The sequence below is a fragment of the Dioscorea cayenensis genome, chromosome 10 (genome assembly GCF_009730915.1).
Source record: "Dioscorea cayenensis subsp. rotundata cultivar TDr96_F1 chromosome 10, TDr96_F1_v2_PseudoChromosome.rev07_lg8_w22 25.fasta, whole genome shotgun sequence".
NCBI classification, from domain to species: Eukaryota; Viridiplantae; Streptophyta; class Magnoliopsida; order Dioscoreales; family Dioscoreaceae; genus Dioscorea; species Dioscorea cayenensis.
Window position 1 is genome coordinate 21,599,782 of NC_052480.1, and position 20,098 is coordinate 21,619,879.

At 33.7% G+C, this 20,098-nt stretch overlaps 2 protein-coding genes across 3 annotated transcripts; one reads left to right on the forward strand and one right to left on the reverse strand.

Annotated features, from left to right (window-relative positions):
- Nucleotides 1-5,098: 5,098 nt before the first annotated feature.
- On the forward strand, nucleotides 5,099-14,256 carry LOC120270456 (calmodulin-binding transcription activator 4-like). Of its 2 annotated transcripts, XM_039277464.1 has the most exons (13): nucleotides 5,099-5,297; nucleotides 5,782-5,907; nucleotides 6,014-6,129; nucleotides 6,662-6,750; nucleotides 8,546-8,591; nucleotides 9,488-9,548; nucleotides 9,615-10,016; nucleotides 10,365-10,498; nucleotides 10,906-11,388; nucleotides 12,010-12,662; nucleotides 12,804-13,383; nucleotides 13,505-13,798; nucleotides 13,874-14,256. In XM_039277464.1, exons 1-13 carry the CDS (start codon nucleotides 5,288-5,290, stop codon nucleotides 13,976-13,978), a joined length of 3,099 nt encoding a protein of 1,032 aa, XP_039133398.1. In that variant the 5' UTR covers nucleotides 5,099-5,287; the 3' UTR covers nucleotides 13,979-14,256. The 2 variants fall into 2 exon arrangements, with proteins under 2 accessions (XP_039133398.1, XP_039133397.1); XM_039277463.1 differs by having other exon boundaries at nucleotides 9,488-10,016.
- Nucleotides 14,257-15,163: 907 nt separating this feature from the next.
- Nucleotides 15,164-18,463, reverse strand: LOC120270458 (nuclear transport factor 2A-like). Its single transcript, XM_039277466.1, has 2 exons — nucleotides 18,082-18,463; nucleotides 15,164-15,358 (listed from the first exon to the last, which is right to left on the reverse strand). The coding sequence occupies exons 1-2, from the start codon at nucleotides 18,376-18,378 to the stop codon at nucleotides 15,287-15,289; spliced, it is 369 nt and encodes a 122-aa protein (XP_039133400.1). The 5' UTR covers nucleotides 18,379-18,463; the 3' UTR covers nucleotides 15,164-15,286.
- Between the last annotated feature and the right edge of the window lie 1,635 nt (nucleotides 18,464-20,098).

The following is a 20,098-nucleotide window of genomic DNA, read 5'->3' on the forward strand; positions in this document are numbered from 1 at the left end:
AAATTTCATATATCAATAACTGTAATCTTATTTACCAATATTTTTATGAGTTATGTGTAAAAATAGGTGTAGCATCCTTGTGGTGATAAAAAAAAAATATCTTAAACATTCTCTTCTTCTTCAAACTACTTGTAATGCAATTAACTACAATTAAATTCATAATTATGACAAACAAAAAAAAAAACAAAAAGAAAAAGAAATAGGGTTACTCAAGACCTTTTTGCACAAATTTTGAGTTTATATTGATTACCGATAGAGCCTTCCCTATTGCATTAGCATTAAAATTCGTAGCAAGAGTTATAATTGTTTGAAAATAAAGGATCCTACAACCTCATCACATCCCAAGAGGGAAATGTAGATGGTAATACTAATTAATCAAATACTCAAGAAGACACAAAGATAAGCAAACGAGGAAAATAAAAGAATTGGAAGCATAAGAGAACTGTACCAACAAGTATATTTCAATAGCAAACCTCCTTTAACCTCCAAATCACTTATGGAAGAGAATAAAGACTTCTTTATGTCTTAATCTCTAGTTTGAAAATGATCCCTTGAATAAAGCCCTAGTCATGTAGAAGAGAAGTTCTCTTTCATTCTTCTTCTCCTTGTTGAGTTTTCTCTTATGTTTTCTCTTTTACTTTTTTCACCTTTATCATCCCCTTGTTTAAAATATAGATCCAATATAATTAAGTCAACTTCACATGGATCTAGTCCAACCAAAAAAGGTGTGAACCTAACATAAGTAGATGGGGTGGATACTACTATCTAATTAATCTTGAATTGTGTTCATATTCGAACAAATCATCATATTATGTCCAATGATCATCTTGCTGACTAGCAACATAAACATTTGATTAATTTTTATTTGAGCATATTCAAATATCTTGGTTTGTGTTTTGTTGGACATTTTTCACACCCTGAATATGATTAAAGACTTAGATAGACCAGGCGCATACGTATGGGGATGACCCCACATTGTATGTGAAACATCAAATGACAAATATAGAAATAACTAACAATGTAAACAAAAGTTAACATGTAGTCGATGACGCAATAGATATAAAATGTGTCCTTGCTCAATTCTACATAATAGTATAATAATATATATATACATTTATAGCATAGCAATGAGCCACTGTACAAGGGCTCCACTAGGTCACACACCCAGTTACTATTACCCTATACATACACAACATGCCATTAGTTGAAACCTACAAAAATTATATAAGTCACTTCAGAACATTCCAGGACAACACGGTCTTCTCTCATACCCAAATTCTCGTTCCTCCAATGTACTAGTAGTCCCAAAACAAAATCCAAACAAAATTTCCCACATTCCTAATATAGAATGCCAAATGCGCAATAGTGCCAAGACCATAGACATACAATAATGCAAGAATATTAGATATACAATAATGATGAAATTACATGTGAATAATAGTAATAGAATACTAGATGCGCAATAGCACTAGAATCACAAATGCATAATGGTGCCAGAATATCAAATGCACAGTAGTGACAGAACCACAGATGCACAACGGTACCAAAATATTAGATTTTAATGAATTTTGCCCTAATATAATGTTGTCTTCCGATATATAATATACAATCCCATAATCATAATAGCATCATAAGGAACTAAGGATATACCTCATACCACCAAATACTACTTTAGTTTGCTATGTAGAAATTCTGAATGTGTCATGGCTATATATACACACATGCATATGCATCTACTAAATAGGTACTAAAACTTTAAATGTAACATATAATAAGCATGAAAGCTTCAAATCAAATAGGTAAAGTGGAGTAAGCAATATTAGCACTAGAAGGTAGTTACAAAGAGTCCATATTATATTTACCAAGAATTCCTAACTAAGGAATCAAGTTTCCTATGTATCCTTCTTAAGAGAGAGAGAGAGAAATTAAGGCTCACATAGTTTCTTAAACACGAAAATGCTCAACCACTGTTATAACCATTTAAGCATGTAACTTAAACATAAAAGGAAAAGATATTTTCCCAAAGCTACAACAATACTTCCTAGCTTTTGCTACATTATCTAGCTATGGTAATACAATATCAGGCCAGATTGAAACTACAATACTAAATTGTAAATCTAGGGTATTACCTGTACTTAACATTCTACTGGATTATTCCCAACTTATATCCTCAACACCCTTCACAAGGTTCTCAGAGTTCTGATTCAAGGCTCCTTTCATGACTTCTTGACTGCACAGATGCACACTAGTAAATCTCCAACTAAATAAGAAGTAATATTATGTTAAAGGCACACCAAAACCATGAATTCACAAGCATCATCATATTTTCTACAGCGATTCCTGGTTTCCACGAAACTAAGTGCTAGTGACCACTAGTAACCTCTCATCTTCTTCCTCCCTTCCTTTTTCTTTTTTCCCTTTCCCCATTTTCCTTTCTTTCTCCTCTTTTATTCCCTTTTTCCGAACTAGGATTTCTAACCCCTAAACAAGCACTAAATTTCAATCTCTACTAAAAACAAACCATTATTTGCCAGTATTTTCACTAACAATCCTCCCGATATTCTTGTGAAAAGAGAAATCGAGACTATAGGGATCAATGTACTATAACACCGTGCACTACAATGCCGTTGGCGGATCCAATGTTACAGTATATAGCTCTCAATAGACACATTACTCTTAGTCATAAGTTTTCCTTTCAAATCAAACATTCAAATACGCACATATGTTTTTGGTACATACCATCACTCAAAATATATAGACATACTTATGCTTTAATTTATACCCCAATGCTTCTTGTAAAGCCTCCCTGGTTTTTAGGTCAATGGTATATAAGAAATATTTGCAATCATAACTAAGAAGACTTAATATAAGAAGACTTAATAAATAGAGGTAGAACATATAAGTCACTACAGTCATTAATAGTATAATCTCAACAACAATAACACCAACATTAGTATGGTGACCACTCCCTACATACTCCAAGGATTTACTACTAATGTCACTTAGTTACTAAAGGTATTTGGAGATGATACTTCTTAAATCAGGTAGGCCTTTGGTCACCCATCCAGGTGGATGCACCGCTGCTTCAAGCTTCCGATCGGCATCCCCTTCTTAGTCTCTCTCTTTTTTCCCCCTTTCCACTGGTCCCCTCATAAAACACCCTATTCTCTTCTCAAAACCATAGTGAGACCATGGAATCATATGCTATAGTGACTGTACACAATATAATACATCATCATATTCTACAATTCTGGATAGTACACTACTCTTGTAGTAGTTTGATACAGTGTCACAAAAATGGCCCAAATTCAATAGAAAATATTATCTACAATAACTAGTTGTAAAGGTACAGTAATGGGCGAGATTAAAACAATTGTTCTCAACAGCATAGTTGTTCTAGTAGCACAGTGACAAGTTAGGTTAACATAACCGTTTTCAACGCACAGTTGCCACAATAATATAGTTACGTTGACTAGCTAGAAAGATATAGTAATGGACCATATCAAAATCATAATATTAGCTACAGTGTATCGATACATTCTTACAATAATGAGCTGGGTTAAAACTATAGTATAACTACTATGCAGGAATATTAATTGTTACAATGATGGTGTCAAAACCTAACCGATGGTATATTGTTGCTTATGTAGTTTATGCCTTGCTTTCTTTAATTTTATTTTAATTTTTTAGCTATATAACCATTTTTTATGTTGCTTAAATTCTTTGACAAAACTCACATTAGTCCAACTTATAATTGTACTTTATAAGATTACACAATCAAATAAGATCCAATGTACTAATTGTCATGAAAATCTTATTAGAAATGTTGATTCTTATTCTAGAATTAAAAGAAAATGTCATTTTAATCCCTACAGTATGCAAATATATAAGAAACTTGTGTACTAATCTTCATAAACATTTTAATTATATTTGTACTAAATTAAAAATAATTTTTGTGGTCCTAAAATCACAAGATTTTAATTACAATATAATATATTTTGTGTTTCCTATTATATTAAAACTAAAATAATCTATGAGATGTATAAATAATCATATTATATTGTAGGGGCTCAAAATAATATTTTTATATAGACTAATTCTTTTCATTTTCATTCCACTTTCACAAATTAGTCACAATCCTAAAAATAAAAGTTAGAAAAAGAAATCTACAAGTCCTTCTCAAACTTACGCATGACTATCTAGATTTTAGACCTTTTTAATTCCCATGGGAGCCCTATATAATTTAATTTTGTAAAATTTATTTTTTCAAAAATTAGGATTTTACACTTACTTACCTTCCCAATACTTTGGGTAGAGCTCTTCCTGTGCATGTGCTATCTTCACTAGCTCACTTAGCCCGATGGGGCCGTGCAAGTCTTCTCTGTCCCATCTCGACCCCCATGAACTCACCATACGTCATGGAGCTTATGGGGGTTGGTGAGAGGGCTCATCGAGCTACACTGAGCCCTTTTAGTGGGGTGATCAGGGTAGGCTAGTGTATGATTAAGCAAAATTTTCAAACCACAACTAACTCTTGTAACACCACATTGTCTAAACGGACTTGCCAGAATTGAGCAAACTCATCTTGTACAATTAGGGCTCACTAGGGTCTAAGTAAGCCTAGCAAGCTTGCCCAACTCAGGAGAGTTTTACCCAACTTTGGTAGCTCCTGAGAAATCACTTGATCTTGACGAGCTTGCCCAACGTAGGTCCACTCTAGCAAGTTCACAAAGTCTTATAAAGTTTTTCCTAAGCTGAGCAAGCTCTAATGAGTTCCACTCGCTTGAGTGAACTCATTAGGTTTAGGTAGGGTGGATGAAAAATTAAAAGAAAAAATTATTTAAGGGTAAAATGATAAATTCATCAGATTAGGGATTTGTGATGTATTTTATTTTAAATTATATAAAAGAAGATATATATATATATATGTAATTTTTCGGATAAATTTCAAATAATATTAAAATAAATAAATAAATAAAACAAAAAAAAAATCCCAAACAAGGTTATTTCTGTCTTTTCGACACACAAGATCTTCTCGGAAAAATATATAGACCTTGACTACCATTTTCCCCCATTGCCTTCTCTCTCTTAATTGCCCAGACATTCTCCTATTAATTTGCATAGATCAGTCTGAAAGGCGGCTAAGGATGGTCTACGCTTCTGGTTCCGCTGTTTCTTCTCCCTTTCCTTTCGATTTCTCGCTTTTTAAAGGATTCTAGGTGCTCTTTTCCCTCAGAATTACCAACCTCGGTGCTGTGAACTCGAGGTGTTCCTTTGACAGAATACAATGCAATCCGGTAGTCAAAATCCCATTTTTTTAGCTTAAAGTTTAATTCTTTTTGGAGTTTTTGATCTTGGTGTTTATGTGTAGTAACTCTCACTCTGTGTTACTTTTTTTTTTTTTTCTTTAGAAGCGATGATCTTTTTTTAGTAATTGATGTAGATCTTTTATTGGTTCATGGCTTTAATTTTACTAAATCTTGGACGAGGGACAAAAACAATAAAAATATGGGTTTCCCCTAAAATTTGGAGTAAAAAAGAGGTGATTTTTGAGCCGAGATTGTAACAATACTAGTTGTGAATTTGTTCTTATGAATTTGAGTCTTGTTTGTTCTTATATATGTTATTCAAGTCAATGTTTTGTAGAAATTGGATTACTTGTACTGGTTCTAAGTGCGTTGACATTGCCAAGCTTGCTCTTTGAGCTGAGAAGTAGATAGCATGGTCTCTATGTGCTAGCTGGAGTTGCGTACTTGAGCTCTTATTTATGCTTTCTTTCAGGTTTCGACATCAAAAAGTGGCAGCAAGAAGCAAAGACTCGCTGGCTGAAACCTTCTGAAGTTTTCTTTATATTGCAGAATCATGAGAGATGCTCACTGTCACATGAGGCGGCCAATAAACCACAGAGTAATGACATTGTTTGTCTGTTGAAGGAGCCCGTTAGTCTAGTTTCTTGACGCACTTAAATGATGCGATAGTTCTTAGTTTCTAATTTTCTTTGGTTAATCGATAGGTGGCTCTTTGTTCCTTTTCAACCGAAGAGTGCTCCGATTTTTTCGTAAAGATGGTCATGTGTGGCGAAAAAAGAAGGATGGAAGGACTGTTGGAGAAGCTCATGAGAGGCTTAAGGTTTGCATTCAAAACTTTCTAAAGCGTGCTACTTGTAAAGAGTGAGAATAGTTGGATTCTTTTTGGATGCAGAATCCATATCCTACCTAAAATCCTTTTAGATAGCTAAAAGTCCGTATTTTGGATAAGTTTATGGGGAGCAAATCCTCAGTGAATTGAATTTATAATCAACACAATTCTTGTGTCACATAATCACAGCTTATTGTTCATTAATAGTCTCACCTTGGGTTCTGTCATGCAGGACAATGGATTTATCAAATCCTTGCCATACCATATCTGCCAGCAGATCGGCATCACTGTCTTTTTAGTGTCATAGTTTAACTCATTCACTTTCTTGTTCAAATAAATTTCACAGCTCTGATTATGTTTACTTGTCTCTTGTCAGGGTTCCTTATTGTTCACTTGTTTACATCTTGTCTTATTAGACTGATAAATTATGCTTGACTTGTTTGCTTTATACCTTTTTTTTTAATCATATATGATGCATCTTTATCATCAATATGATGATTCTCTTCTATGCCTCTTGTTGTAGGTTGGGAATGTTGATGCATTGAATTGTTACTATGCTCATGGAGAACAAAATCCTTATTTTCAAAGGCGGAGCTATTGGATGCTTGATCCGTAAGTTTATGCGCTTCCATTAGCATGTTGAATGTGTGCCTTGTTACCAAGATACTTCACTGCAAAAACATTTTCATTTTGGTCAAGTTCATGAAGGATCTGCTATTGTCTTCTTCATTTATTAGATTTCTTGAATTTACAATGAGTAATCATTAGTTTCCTTGAACACTGAAAATTTTGAACATTGTCCTGAATAAGTTGTACTAAGCTTATGAAAAATGTTATTAGATTTTAATAAGTGAGATATTCACATGATTGCTGTATTTGCTCATATGAAACTTTCACTGCATGTAATGCTGTCCTAGAAAAATCTAATATGTTCGAGGGGGTGTTTGTTTGGGCTTTATCCCATATTCCGACTATCCCAACCAAACAACTTTTTTGGATTAAGTTATAATAGGAATATCTCTGTTTACAAAATTTTATTAATTAAATAAATATAATCTTTAATTAATACAAAAAACTATTGAATATTGATAAACATAAATCATGAATTAAAGAGGTTGAGATAAGCTTAGTTATATATATATATATATATATATATATATATATATATATATAACTCAAGCATATAAAAGATAGCCAGGTCCTTAGGTGGCATAATATATAGTTGATGTCTACCTTAACGATAGTTGACTTGAGGCTTCCCATGAATTTTTGGCAAAGAGGTTGAGCTGATTAGTGATTCTTTCTTGAAATATGCTTTTTTCCTTTTTATTTTATTTTGTGCACTAGCAAGTTAGGAAGGCGCATATTTTTGAGGTATGATGCCATTTATATGCTATGTTGGTATTGCATGGACAATTATGCTTTTTCTTGTGTTTAGAGGAGGTTTTGATTGCCATATTGAGTTTGTAACTTATATTCCTGGGGATAAAGGTGGGGAAAATAACAAAGGCTCAAGCCTGAGATTGCAAGGCCTACTGAAGTAGAAAAACTTGTCTTCTTTCTGGGTAATTTTCAATCATGTTCTATCTGTAGTAAATCAGGCAGCAGGAAAAAAAAAGGATGTTGGTTGCTGTGTCAGTCCTAGGAAAATGTACATAAGAATAACAAAACGTTTATGATATTACCTGCTTGGGGCTTTGAGCTGTCCTCATTCATCGCTAATTAGCTAGACTGCCTTCATGTGTGAACATTTGATGTATGAGGTTTGTTGGAGTAAAAGAAAAGTTGATTTAAAAGATACAGGGAAAAAACAGATAGGAAGTGCAAGAATATGACGGCAAGAACTGAAAGGGCATATATGGTTTTTGGGATTGCTTCAGATATTTTCTCTCTCTCACACACAACCTTTGATTTTACATCATATGATGTGATTTTATGAGAAGATTATTTGTCTTCACCAATCACAAGTCTTGAAGAGCAATCAACATGTTGATTTTTTCATATACATTTCTCGTAACATGTGTAGGGCAACTTGTATGCTTTATATGGTAAATTTTAGCTCATATTTTTTCATATTCTTCAAGACAGTAGGATACTTGACCATTTTTAAAAACATTGCAAATGAGTCTTAGCTTTACTGGTCAGTAATTCTAAATGTAGTTTTCCATTGTCTTATTATGTTACTTATTTCTTGTTATATCTTTTGTGAAGAACATTGTGCCTTGTGTTTGCTGCTTATGTAACACGTTGTACATGTCTTGTGTTGAGTATGTATATGATAAAGTTCATCTGAAAATCAACCTTCACTTCTTGAAACTGGAGTAAAATGTTGTTTGCAATTCTTTCATAATGATTTATTCTTAAATGACTTTTGTTTAATGAATTTCAATTTTTTTTCTCCTTTCAGGGCCTATGATCACATTGTTCTTGTTCATTATAGGGAAGTGTCTGAGGTTTGTTGCTAACTTTGAACTGGCATTTTTAGCTCATAAAATAAGGGAATCAAGTAGGAAAAGAAAATATTAATTAAGAGAAGGATGCTCAGTGTAAAGTTCTTGGGTAAATATTTATATCCCAAATATATATATATATATATATATAAATTTGTTTGGGGGCTTCCCTAGCCGCTTTTAGGGTTTAAAACAATGTTTGGCATCATCTGCTTATTGGAAAAACACAGATACTGATGTTTAACACAAACACAGTTGTTAATGTCCAATATGGGCATGTCTCCAATACAAGTTTTGAAGATCAAATTGTTGCGAACAAAGGGTATATACATGTATGATCCATCTTGACACGCTATAAACGAACTAAAGGAATTTCAAATTTATTCAAGTTAATGTTTGAATGTAAAGCATCCACCAAAATAAGGAAACTAACTTCAAAGAATTCCATTGGTTGAATCTCACTACAATAAAAATTATGCTCTCTTTAGAATTTGCTGCCAACTTTAGCTATTAGTGGTCCTGTTGACCCTTCAGAGCGAAACCTGATATTTGCAAGGTGTGCATTTATTTGTTCTCCTTTTTTTCTTTCCGAGATTTTCATTTTTTTTTTTCTTCTCTTCTTCACCCTTTTTTTTTGGTGTGCATTGGGTTAAACTAAACCTTTATTTTAAGCGAAAGAACAAGACAAGAAGGTGATTTTATATGAAATCTAAAAGGGCGGTTTGCATTTGTCTTGAGAAAGTAATGTGTATCAGCCTATGTGAGATTGTATGGCCTGCTAAATAAACCTTTCAACCACCACTGTCCTTTTCTAAATCAAACATATAAAGAATTTGTAAGCTTAGTGATGCCATCTGTAAGATTTTCCCTTAGTAATAACAAATATATTTGTGATGCAGGGAAGATACATTTCTCATACAATATCAAACGTCTCTCGAGAATCTTCTGTGCTGAACCAAAGTACTAATAATAACAATGCACAATTTTACTCCTATACATCAGGTTCTAATGAGTTGTATGAACCAGACCGGAGTTCTGCCAGTCCAGTATCTGTTGAAGAAGTTTGCTCCAAGTTTGTGCTAGAAAATTTTGAGAACAATCGCATGAGTACTTTTGTTGGGTCAGAAAAACACAATTCAACATCAAAGTCCGAGGTTAAACTAGCACTCCGGAAGCTTGCAGAGCAATTAAGTTTGGATGATGATGATGATGGTTCCATCTATTTTGGAGAAAAGCTGCCTCCATACAGTGCTGGAGATGAAGGTTCACGACACTCAGGAGCTCTTGATTATGAGCCACTGGGTTTGAATCAGGACACACCCGGGGACCTCCTTGATGCGTACATTTACAGGGATTTGGTGCATGGACAGATTGAAGATGTCAGTAAGCAGGGTGGCTTTAGTGCTGTTGACGTGCTTGATGTTGCAGGTAGTTATTTGTTATTAGACTATTGATTTACATATTCAAAACTTCTTGGGGCCATGTGTTTCATCGATTCTTTCATTGTTATGATTATTATATCTCACTCTAATCGCTCTTTTTGTTACTTATGGATACTTATCTTGGTAGCAGCGTTAAGTGTCTTAATATGATCTATAGTTTGTAGTTAGTCATTGGCCTTTTGTGCTATGTTCTTGGAAGTGAGATCCTTTGCTAAGATGCTTCTGTAATTGCTATTTTGTACTAATATGTTTGAATTCTTCCAATATGTTTTCTATTTAATTGTTTATCTTTCAAGCATTTGAAGCATTTTTTACAATCCTTCATTTTCTCCAGGTGATACTGACAGTGAGAAGCAACAAAATCAATCAGATAGTTCAGTTTACAGTACTGACAGCAGAGGACCTTCCTGGAGTTATACGCTGGACCTAAGTTCTAATTCAGAAGTAATGGGTGCTTTTGGAAGAGATGTGAGGACCTGTCATTATAATTAGATCCTTTGTTTAAGTGTCATCTATTGCATGCCTTTGCTTTGTTTTTTTTTTCTCCATCTTTATTAGTCTTCTTAACTGCATATCTAAGCTAGCGTTACTTGTGTCAAATATCAAATATGAATGTTCATATTTCGTCACCAGTTATTATATTTCAATATCATAGCATGATATTATGCTTTGATCTTTTATGATATGTTGAGTTTTAAAAAATATGCTATGTTAACCCCACCTTGTGTTTAGTGTTAGAACTGTTTTACTTCTCTGAGACCTTCCTTTTCCTGTTGCACAGATCATTTTCTCCAGACAATGTTATTTTCTGAAACCTTCCTTTTCTTGTTTTGTGTTTAGAGTTAGAAAAACACTGATCTATGTTATTTTTTCAGGTTTCATTTTTGTCTTCTTCACAACAGAAAACACAATCTATAGCTTTGAATGAACCATCAGAAATTTTGTCTTGGAACCAGCTAGATCATGGAGAAAATAGTGCAGGAAATTTGCCTGATGGTCGCCGAATTTCTGATGAAGAATTAAGTTTACAGTTATCAGCAACCAGAGAATTTCTGTTGGGCTGTGATTCACCTCTTCCAGAAGTGGGAAAACCTTTAAACTATACTGATCAAACTACTGATCCTGAAGCAAGGTCCGCTATGATGCTCGGGAAAGAGAATGGTACTGATTGGATAGGGTCTATAACTCCAACTACCGAACATAGCACATATTCTCTAGACTATACAGGTTTGTGGTTTGATCAAAACCAATTTGGAACACTGCCTGCAGTTGATTCAAGTTTAGCAGTCCCACAGAAACAGTGGTTCACCATTTGTGAAATCTCTCCAGAATGGGCATTTATGTCTGAAAGGACCAAGGTGCTCTAATATATTTTTATTTGCCAAGTTGATATTCTGTTCATGAGTTTTACTTCTCAATTCTAGCGTATGACTAGATCTAACATGATGTGAAAATGGATAGGTTATACCAATAGAACCATTTAACAATGAGTCACAAGGTCACATAAAGAATTCTTATATTTCATTCTTTTCAGAGTTCTCTTAATCAATGCCATCTAATTTTGATTTTTTTTTTTATTGTATCATGTTGGAGCCTAAGTTTGAGCCTATATTCCAAATTGCATGAACATAATAATATACACACAATATCCTGTCATTCCCTAAACTGGAAACAGTATGGGAAGTGACATTGTGAGAGAAAGGGAGAACTTTTCATTTGAATACCGTTTAAGTAACGCACCTTACAAGTTGCCGTCTCTTCACTCACATGTCATTTGTTACCCACACGATAAATGTTGGATTTGTTCTAGTGTATTCCCCTTGTTTTTGTCAAAGTTAAATTTCGCGACAAACAAACAATCTTTTGTTCCCCTTGATGAGCTTTGGATTTTCTTGTGTTATATTTAGTACAGTAGTTGTTTTGATCTATGTACATTTGTATCACAAAGTCTACTATTGACAATCATGACATACACTCAGGTTATTATTACTGGAGACTTTCTATGCAATACTTCAGAGTGTTCATGGGCAATTATGTTCGGTGAAACTAAAGTTCCTGCAGAAATTGTTCAAGCAGGTGTGCTCCGCTGCTATGCTCCTCTGCATTTAACTGGGAAGGTCAACATGTTTGTCACGTCCAGGGACGGAGTACCCTGCAGTGAAGCACGAGAATTTGAATTTCGTGTGAACCCAAGTACCTTCAATGGAAAACCCACTTCAGAACTCCAATATTCAAGAAAAGATTCTCAGGAGCTTATGCTACTGGTTAAATTGGTAAATATGTTATTTTGTAGTTACGACGGTCACTCAACTCCAATCCTCAACCTCGGAACAGAAGTTGAAACTTTCAGAGAAATTAAACCGACTGAGAACATGTCAGAGCAGTCAGCTATCATGGATTTGATTGTGCAAGAACTTTTAAAGGATAAGTTGCAGCAATGGTTGTTGTCCAGACGTCAAACAAACAAAAGCACAAACTGCCCACTATCCAAACAAGAACAAGGCATTATACATGTAATTTCTGGTTTGGGATATGAATGGGCATTAAACCCAATTTTGAGTTCCGGTGTTGGCATAAATTTTCGTGATTCATATGGATGGACCGCCCTTCATTGGGCTGCTCGCTTCGGAAGGTAACTAGAAGTTCTTTGGATTTTGTTTCTTTGTGTGAATCTCTTGTTTAGACATAGCACAATTGCTTTCATGCATGTATAAGTTTTCTTAAGGAACAATTAAACAGTTGTGATTTCTGATGGAATGCGGGTTTCTTATAGGGAGACAATGGTGACTGCTCTGCTTGCGGCCAATGCATCAGCTGGAGCAGTGACAGATCCAACCGCACAAGATCCAGTCGGGAAAAATCCAGCTGCAATCGCTGCTGCCTGCGGTCACAAAGGTCTAGCAGGATACCTTTCCGAAGTTGCCTTAACAAGTCATCTTTCATCACTCATTCTTAAGAAAAGCGAAATTACTGAAGCCGGTGAAGTTGAGGCAGAAAGAGGCATAGAACAAATATCTCAGAAAAATGCCGAAACGAATGTCTGTGGTACAGAAGCTCAGCTTTCGTTCCAAGATACTTTGGCAGCTGTTAGAAATGCCACTCAAGCTGCGGCACGCATACAATCTGCTTTCCGTGCTCACTCTTTCAGGAAACGGCAACAGCAATCCGCTTCAAGTGAAGATGAGTATGGTATGACTCAAGAGGAAATACACAGGCTTTCAGCTGTATCAAAGGTTCACAGGCCTCGTGATCAATACTTCGATAAAGCCGCATTATCAATTCAAAAGAAGTATCGAGGCTGGAAAGGACGTAAGGACTTCCTAACTTTGCGTCAAAACGTGGTGAAGATACAGGTACATAGATCTTCTCTCTTCCGTGAGAAAAATAATAATTAAAACTAAAGAAGTTACCATGCGAACAAATCGATCACTTGTGGGATTTTAATCTCATATAACTTGTTATTTTTGGTTCCAGGCTTATGTAAGAGGACATCAGGTAAGAAAGTACAAGGAGGTTCTCTGGACTGTTGGTATTGTAGAGAAGGCCATTTTGCGGTGGCGTAGGAAGAGAGCTGGTTTAAGGGGGTTCCGGGCTGAACCGGATGCCATAGACGAGGATGATAATGACGAAGACATAGCTAAGGATTTCCGCAAGCAAAAAGTCGATGCAGCTCTTGATGAGGCTTTGTCAAGGGTGCTATCCATGGTAGACTTCCCCGAGGCTCAGCAACAGTACCGCCGCTTGCTCGAAAGTTATCGCCAAGCAAAGGTATCACCGCATGCTTTCACTTGAAAGTTTTTTTCGGTTATTATTTGATTGTATTTGAGATTTATGATTTTGTAGGCGGAGGCCGATGTAAGCAATGCAGATGAAGTGACAAGAAGGCTTGAAGAAAGTCTAGAGATGCTGAAAAACGAAAACTATTACATGTACCAGCAGTTCAAATAGAAAAGAATCCGATGTTCATCGTAATCAGGTTTTCAAGTATATTTAGTGTCAGCATTATGTGATTGTGGGCATATAGTGTTGCTCTCCACTGATGATTTTTTCCTTTTTAATGTAAATTTTCTTGTGTATATTAGTTAATAGTTTGATAGGAGATGTGGTTTGATTTATAGAGTGCAAATGATGATGAAACAGAGATGTGTGTTAAGGTTTGAGACTGGAAATTGATGTAAAACAAGAATGGCAAAAAATTATATTAATGTAAAGGTTTTATTTCATTATGAATGGCTGAAATGTGATGGTTGTTAGTGATGATAAGTTGTACGTTATTGTTTATGAGAAATGAATTTTAAATGTTCTACATAACTCTTGCTTCATTTGTTTTTCAGATAGATAGCCACTAATGGTGTTCCACAATTCACAATTGAATGCTTATTTACTTATTCTTTGGTGATCTTATATGACATCTTTCTTTGTTTGTGTGTATGTGTGTGTGGATATATGCGTACATTTATATTTCTATAAAGCAGGAATTTCTTTTAAACCTACCAAAATCTATTTGGACATCTACATCTCAGTTTGACAAGATATAATATCAATTTACTGTAACACCTAAATCTTACCAAAAATGTTTATAGTTTAACATCTCGTTAAAAACAATAATAATAATATGACATCATAGGTATAACACTTGTCCCGGAGTCTCTGGACTACTATTACAGAAAAGCAATTGAAAGTTGTATTTTTTGATAATTTAAAAAAATACTATAGAAGTTAACATAGTTGGTACCACAAATCTGCGAGTCAGAATAAAAAATAAAAAATAAAAATAAAAAAATAAAGCTATAAAAACTTATGAAAAATACTAGAATTTCTTTTTCTGTTATGCATCAGTGAACAGAAAATTGATACCAGAATTAATACCCAGAGAACTGAAAGCAAACACAACATCTAAAAGAGAATAAAAGGCATTCCACACAGCGACAAATTTAATATGTAAACAAAGTAACAAACTAGAATAAAATTGAAGAAAAATACAGTCAAGAAAGAATAATGCGCCGAGCAACATGGAACCCTGGAACCCTAAAATGCGCCAGAAAATAACAATTTTTGTTTTGTTCCTGAGAGATAAAAGAAACAAACAGGTTCATCACCTACAAAACTTAAAGCATGTTTGATACACCTCCCTCTTTCCACAGATCCCATTCAAATGGAATAGCAAATGTTCAAACTAAAAACAACCCAACAATCATTTCAATGAGAAATTCCAGATAAAGTTTGTGCCAGTGGGGGTTCCAATCTTATACGTGATCACGCATAGTTTAGTCGGAAAATGTCATTCAACACATAGAATCCAGTTGGACCTGGCATCAAATGAAACATCTGCAACAAAGACAATGAGAATTTATAATTTCTGATCAACAGTGATGAGAATGTATAATCAGCACAAAAGGAAGAGAAATACAAGATGAACAAATATAATGAGCATGCATACAAATAAAACAACTTGGATTTGAGATGTTTAAATCAGCAGAAGTTGAGAACTTTATGAGAGTCAAATGATTTCTATGAAAACATTTTGCGACCTATTTGTCAAATATGTTATTGTTTTTCATATAAATGTTTTTTGAAAAACATGTTAATGCACTACTCACTCTAGAAAAAGTTTTCTTATAAAAAAAAATTCTCATTTTATATTTTGAATATTCTTTAACTATTTACTATAGTTATTAAAATTTGTTTTACAACGGTTAGAATTGAAACACATTAACAAAATAATTAAACCTTATACTTGTATTTCTTAAAATCTGTTTAAATATATTCTGTATAACAAGTACATAATTATACAAAGTTATGAATAACATAATGTGTGTGTATACATATCAAAATATTATATTATTTTAATATCATAAACAAGAAATGATTCCACAATTTTATAACATTTATTTTCTAGTTTTATTTTTAAAGCTAATTTTCTAGATCAACTCTAACAATGTAAAAACAAAAAAAAAATTATGAAAAAAAAGAATATTATGAAAAAAAAATTGCATAAAAGCAGGCCATTAGATTCTATTAATATTCATGCAAGCGGGGGGGTTAGTATTTTTAGGACAATATGGAGTTTAAGCAATGTTTTAAACTGATGTAGCATGACACCACATTCCAACACATAATAACCTTCAAGTGAAAAATCCACACTACATAGAATCGACCTGACCTACCACTTAAAAGAAAGAAGATCAACATACATGAATACACACTACACACTAATCTTGTAAGTACTTTCAAGGTATTAATAGCTCAAAAGGCATTTGGGTCACCTGTATGACTTCAAAAAAAATTCAAAAGCATACTTCAAAAAGAATTCAAAGACAAGAAAACTACAAAATAGGAACCAAAAGGAAACGAGAAAATACAGTCACAAATCACTGCCGGTTTGCTTATATCTCTAATTTTAAACAAAATTTCTCAATTAGCAATTTCCTTCATTTAAAGATTTTCAATCAAGAATTTATTTTAGATACAAGGCTCAAATTGTCATTTCAACCATGGTACAGAATAATAAACAACTAATATATCAGGTGGGTCAAAGGAGAAATGCTGAGGCTGAGTGAAAGAGAGAGAGAAGCATCTTAGGTTGTTTCTTGTGTATCATTCTAACCATCATTAACCATCCAAAAATTGCCAATGCAACAAATAATAGATGTGATCTATGTGAAGGCTGCTAACCATGATAGGCCTGAGAGCTAAGTAATATTCAAATACTTACTTATGAATGGAAGGCAAAAACTTGGCTTTTAAAATGACCCCTCACCAATGCTGAAAGGCAACGTTAGCTATCAATTTGTGTGGATCTAGGATAATTTTCCTGCATCATCCATCCGTATGATCTTATGTCATCTTCTTCTTTATGTCACCAGGCCCCAAAGCCTCCATTCCTCACTAGTTTTACATTGATATGAAGGTACCATTCCCTAAGAAATCAGTCTCACAAAAGCATCAGCTTTCAATCTGATCATGTATGTTTTACATTTCACTCCAGTCAAGCAACACAACATGGGAAGCCTATTCCTTCTATTGAGAACACATAAAGAATCAGTTTATTTGTCATCTTCCCTTTCCTATCCTACATATTACTTTCAATCACTGAAAAGAGCAAACATCTTAGATTGATGCAATAAACTAAAATTCCCAAAACTCAGCCTACAATGGTCACCACATCAAGGATGCTATACTGGTGGCATACAATGTTCTCAATGACAAGCTTGACAACAAGCTATGCCAATGCCACTCTACCACTAAATCCATCACAATTTATTCCTCTAACTTATAATTAATTTTGCTCCATGAAGTCATCATAACAAATTCACTATAATGTACAGAAGAAATTTTGGACAAGAGAAAAGGTAAAAGAAGATTAAAAACAAAGATTAAGAGAGTTGTGCATAAGATCAATATATTTTTGGGGGACAAGTAGACTGGATTGTATCAAAAGGGCTCGGAAAACAAACTCGAAAAATATAAAATGAAATAAAGGACTAGCATAAACATTCAATAAAGCACTTGATCATAAATTTCAAAGACGTTGGATCATTTCAAAGACAGAATCTATCTCTCTAATGCTAGTAATTTTATATGATTTTCCAAGGTTTCACGGCAAAACGAGGCTTTTGGAAGAGGTATAGTATCACAACACAAGCCCAAACAAGAAAACCATGAGATCGGAGCAGGCATAAGGATCTGATGAACGCAATCATCAAATCAATCTATCATGAAACAAAGAAACAAGGACTAATCAAGAGATCATAAGAACAAGCAAACAAAAAACTAATGTAAACAAAATCCTCAAATCAATAAACCCTAATAAACCCATTTGGGGGGCATATCAATAAACCCTACAAAACCAAAACCACATCACAATCCAACAAACAATACAAGATCAACAAACAAATCAAACACCGCGCAAAAGAATAATAAAAACACAGATCCATAACCAGCGATCAAATCAATCTACACGAAACATCAAAACCTAAATCCAAAATCATCAAACACAATACAACAAACCCTAAACCAAAGAAATCCTATCAGATCCAGAAACCGCAAACCTGAGAGAACTTGAGAGCGTGCTGCTCTCCAGCAAGCTGGAGGAGGCCGGAAACGAAGACGATGATACCACCAGAAGGGCCGGAAGGCTGGCAATCGATGGTGGATATGGAATGACGGCACTGCTGGAAAGGGAGGCCGGTGAGCTTTTCAGAGATGGCGGCGGCGCCCTGGATCTTGCTACCCTCGAAGGTGAGCATGGAGGAGTCCTGGTAGAGGAGAGCAAGGCCAGGGCGATTGGTATCGAAGGTTTGGTAGTAGAAATCCACGAATTGCTTGGCTACCGCCTCTGGATCCATCTCTTTCTCTCTCGCTCTTTCTTTCTCGATTGATCGAGCTTTCGATTGAAAACGAGATCGCTCGAAGAAGAAGAAGAAGAAGAAAAGGGGGCAATATATATGGAAACGAATGGTGCATCGAGATTCGTGTGAAAAGAAGTGGATGGTGGATGATGGAGATCGTTGTGCGTAAGTATCACGCGCTTTCGGATGCAGTTTAGTCCTTATGTTTCTTTTATTGTATAATAGTCCATTAGTCCCTGGTTTGAGGTTTGGTTTTTGAGGAATGGGTTAAAAATTTGAGAGGACATTTGGATTGCGGAATAAAAATCAAGGTTGTCAGACCCGTAAACCGGTTGTGGCTGGCCCAGATATACCCCATTGATCCGGATATTAAAAAACCCAGTGTTAACCCGGTTATCCGGGCGGTTCAACCGAGAACCGGTTAACTCGGATGGGTCAATTCGGTCACAATGTTTAATTTTTTTTTACAATATTTAATAGTTTATTATTATTTTTTCATTAGAAACCACAAAATCGTGTATATTTATTAATATTAATATTAATTTATAATTAATAAATAGAATTACAATATATATATATATATATTATAAACATACCAACAAAAATAAACATTTAAAAATAAAATATATTAATGTGTTATGTAAATACTTTCTAAAATTTAATTTATTAAGAAAATAAAACAATAAATGAGTGTAATCTTATTATAAAAATATAAAATTAAAGTATTCTAATTAAATAAAAAATATAAGAAAATTTAAAATAAAATAAAAACTCAATTGAGATATAAGAATTAGTGAATTAATTTCTTATTTATTTTAACAAAATCAACCAATAAACAAATAAATAAATAAATAAATAAATAAATAACACCGAGAGAAGTTCGATAATTATATATTAATATATTAAATTTGTAAATATTTAAAAAATGTAAAAATAAATGACATAATTAGAAAACTCTACTGTATATAAGGTCATTTATCAATTTAAATATCAAATTTGAGTAGGTTTTTATAATATAATTATGGGTTTAATATTATATTTGCTCATTATTAATTATTATAATATTTTTTATATTTAATTATTGATCCTGGTTCAACCCTGGTTCGACCCGATCGAACCCATTGACCCCCTGACCTTGGGCTTAGCCTAGTCATTACCCGGGTCGGGTCTGACAACCTTGATAAAAATAGAACGTGGGGAATGAGGGGAAAAAAAAGGAATGGAAAAAAAGAAAACAGAAAAATAATGATGTAAAAAAGTAAAAAAAATATGGTAAAATTACATTTGAACTCTTTATCTATAAATAAGATTATAATTTATATTTAATAATAAATAATTAATGTGAATTTTTATTTGCTATTTACATGATATATAATTATTTATTTCGATATAACATAATTAAATATTTCAAATAATTATTAAAATTTAACAAAATTTAGTTATAGATAATCTTTCAAATTATAATTTTAATATCATTAACGAATTTGATAAAACGGTATAATAAAATAATATTATTAACTAATATTGATATCATTATCCAAAATCCCAAAATAATAATAACAATAATATCTAGTCAACTATGCCATTTCTAAATTTTGCTCAGTCTAACAAAAATAGAAATAATTGACACCTGTTTCCTAACCTTATAATCAATTAAAAAATACCCAAGTTAGCAGGATACATTCCTAGGCATCACATTAATCAATGAAATTAAAAC

Coding starts and splice junctions, on each gene's coding strand:
- LOC120270456 (XM_039277463.1), top strand. Junction 6,751..8,545: donor AGCTATTGGATGCTTGATCC/GTAAGTTTATGC, acceptor TTCTCCTTTCAG/GGCCTATGATCACATTGTTC. Junction 8,592..9,487: donor ATTATAGGGAAGTGTCTGAG/GTTTGTTGCTAA, acceptor TTTGTGATGCAG/GGAAGATACATTTCTCATAC.
- LOC120270458 (XM_039277466.1), bottom strand. CDS start 18,378: ATGGATCCAGAGGCGGTAGCCAAGCAATTCGTGGATTTCTACTACCAA. Junction 15,359..18,081: donor ACGCTCTCAAGTTCTCTCAG/GTTTGCGGTTTC, acceptor TCTTTGTTGCAG/ATGTTTCATTTGATGCCAGG.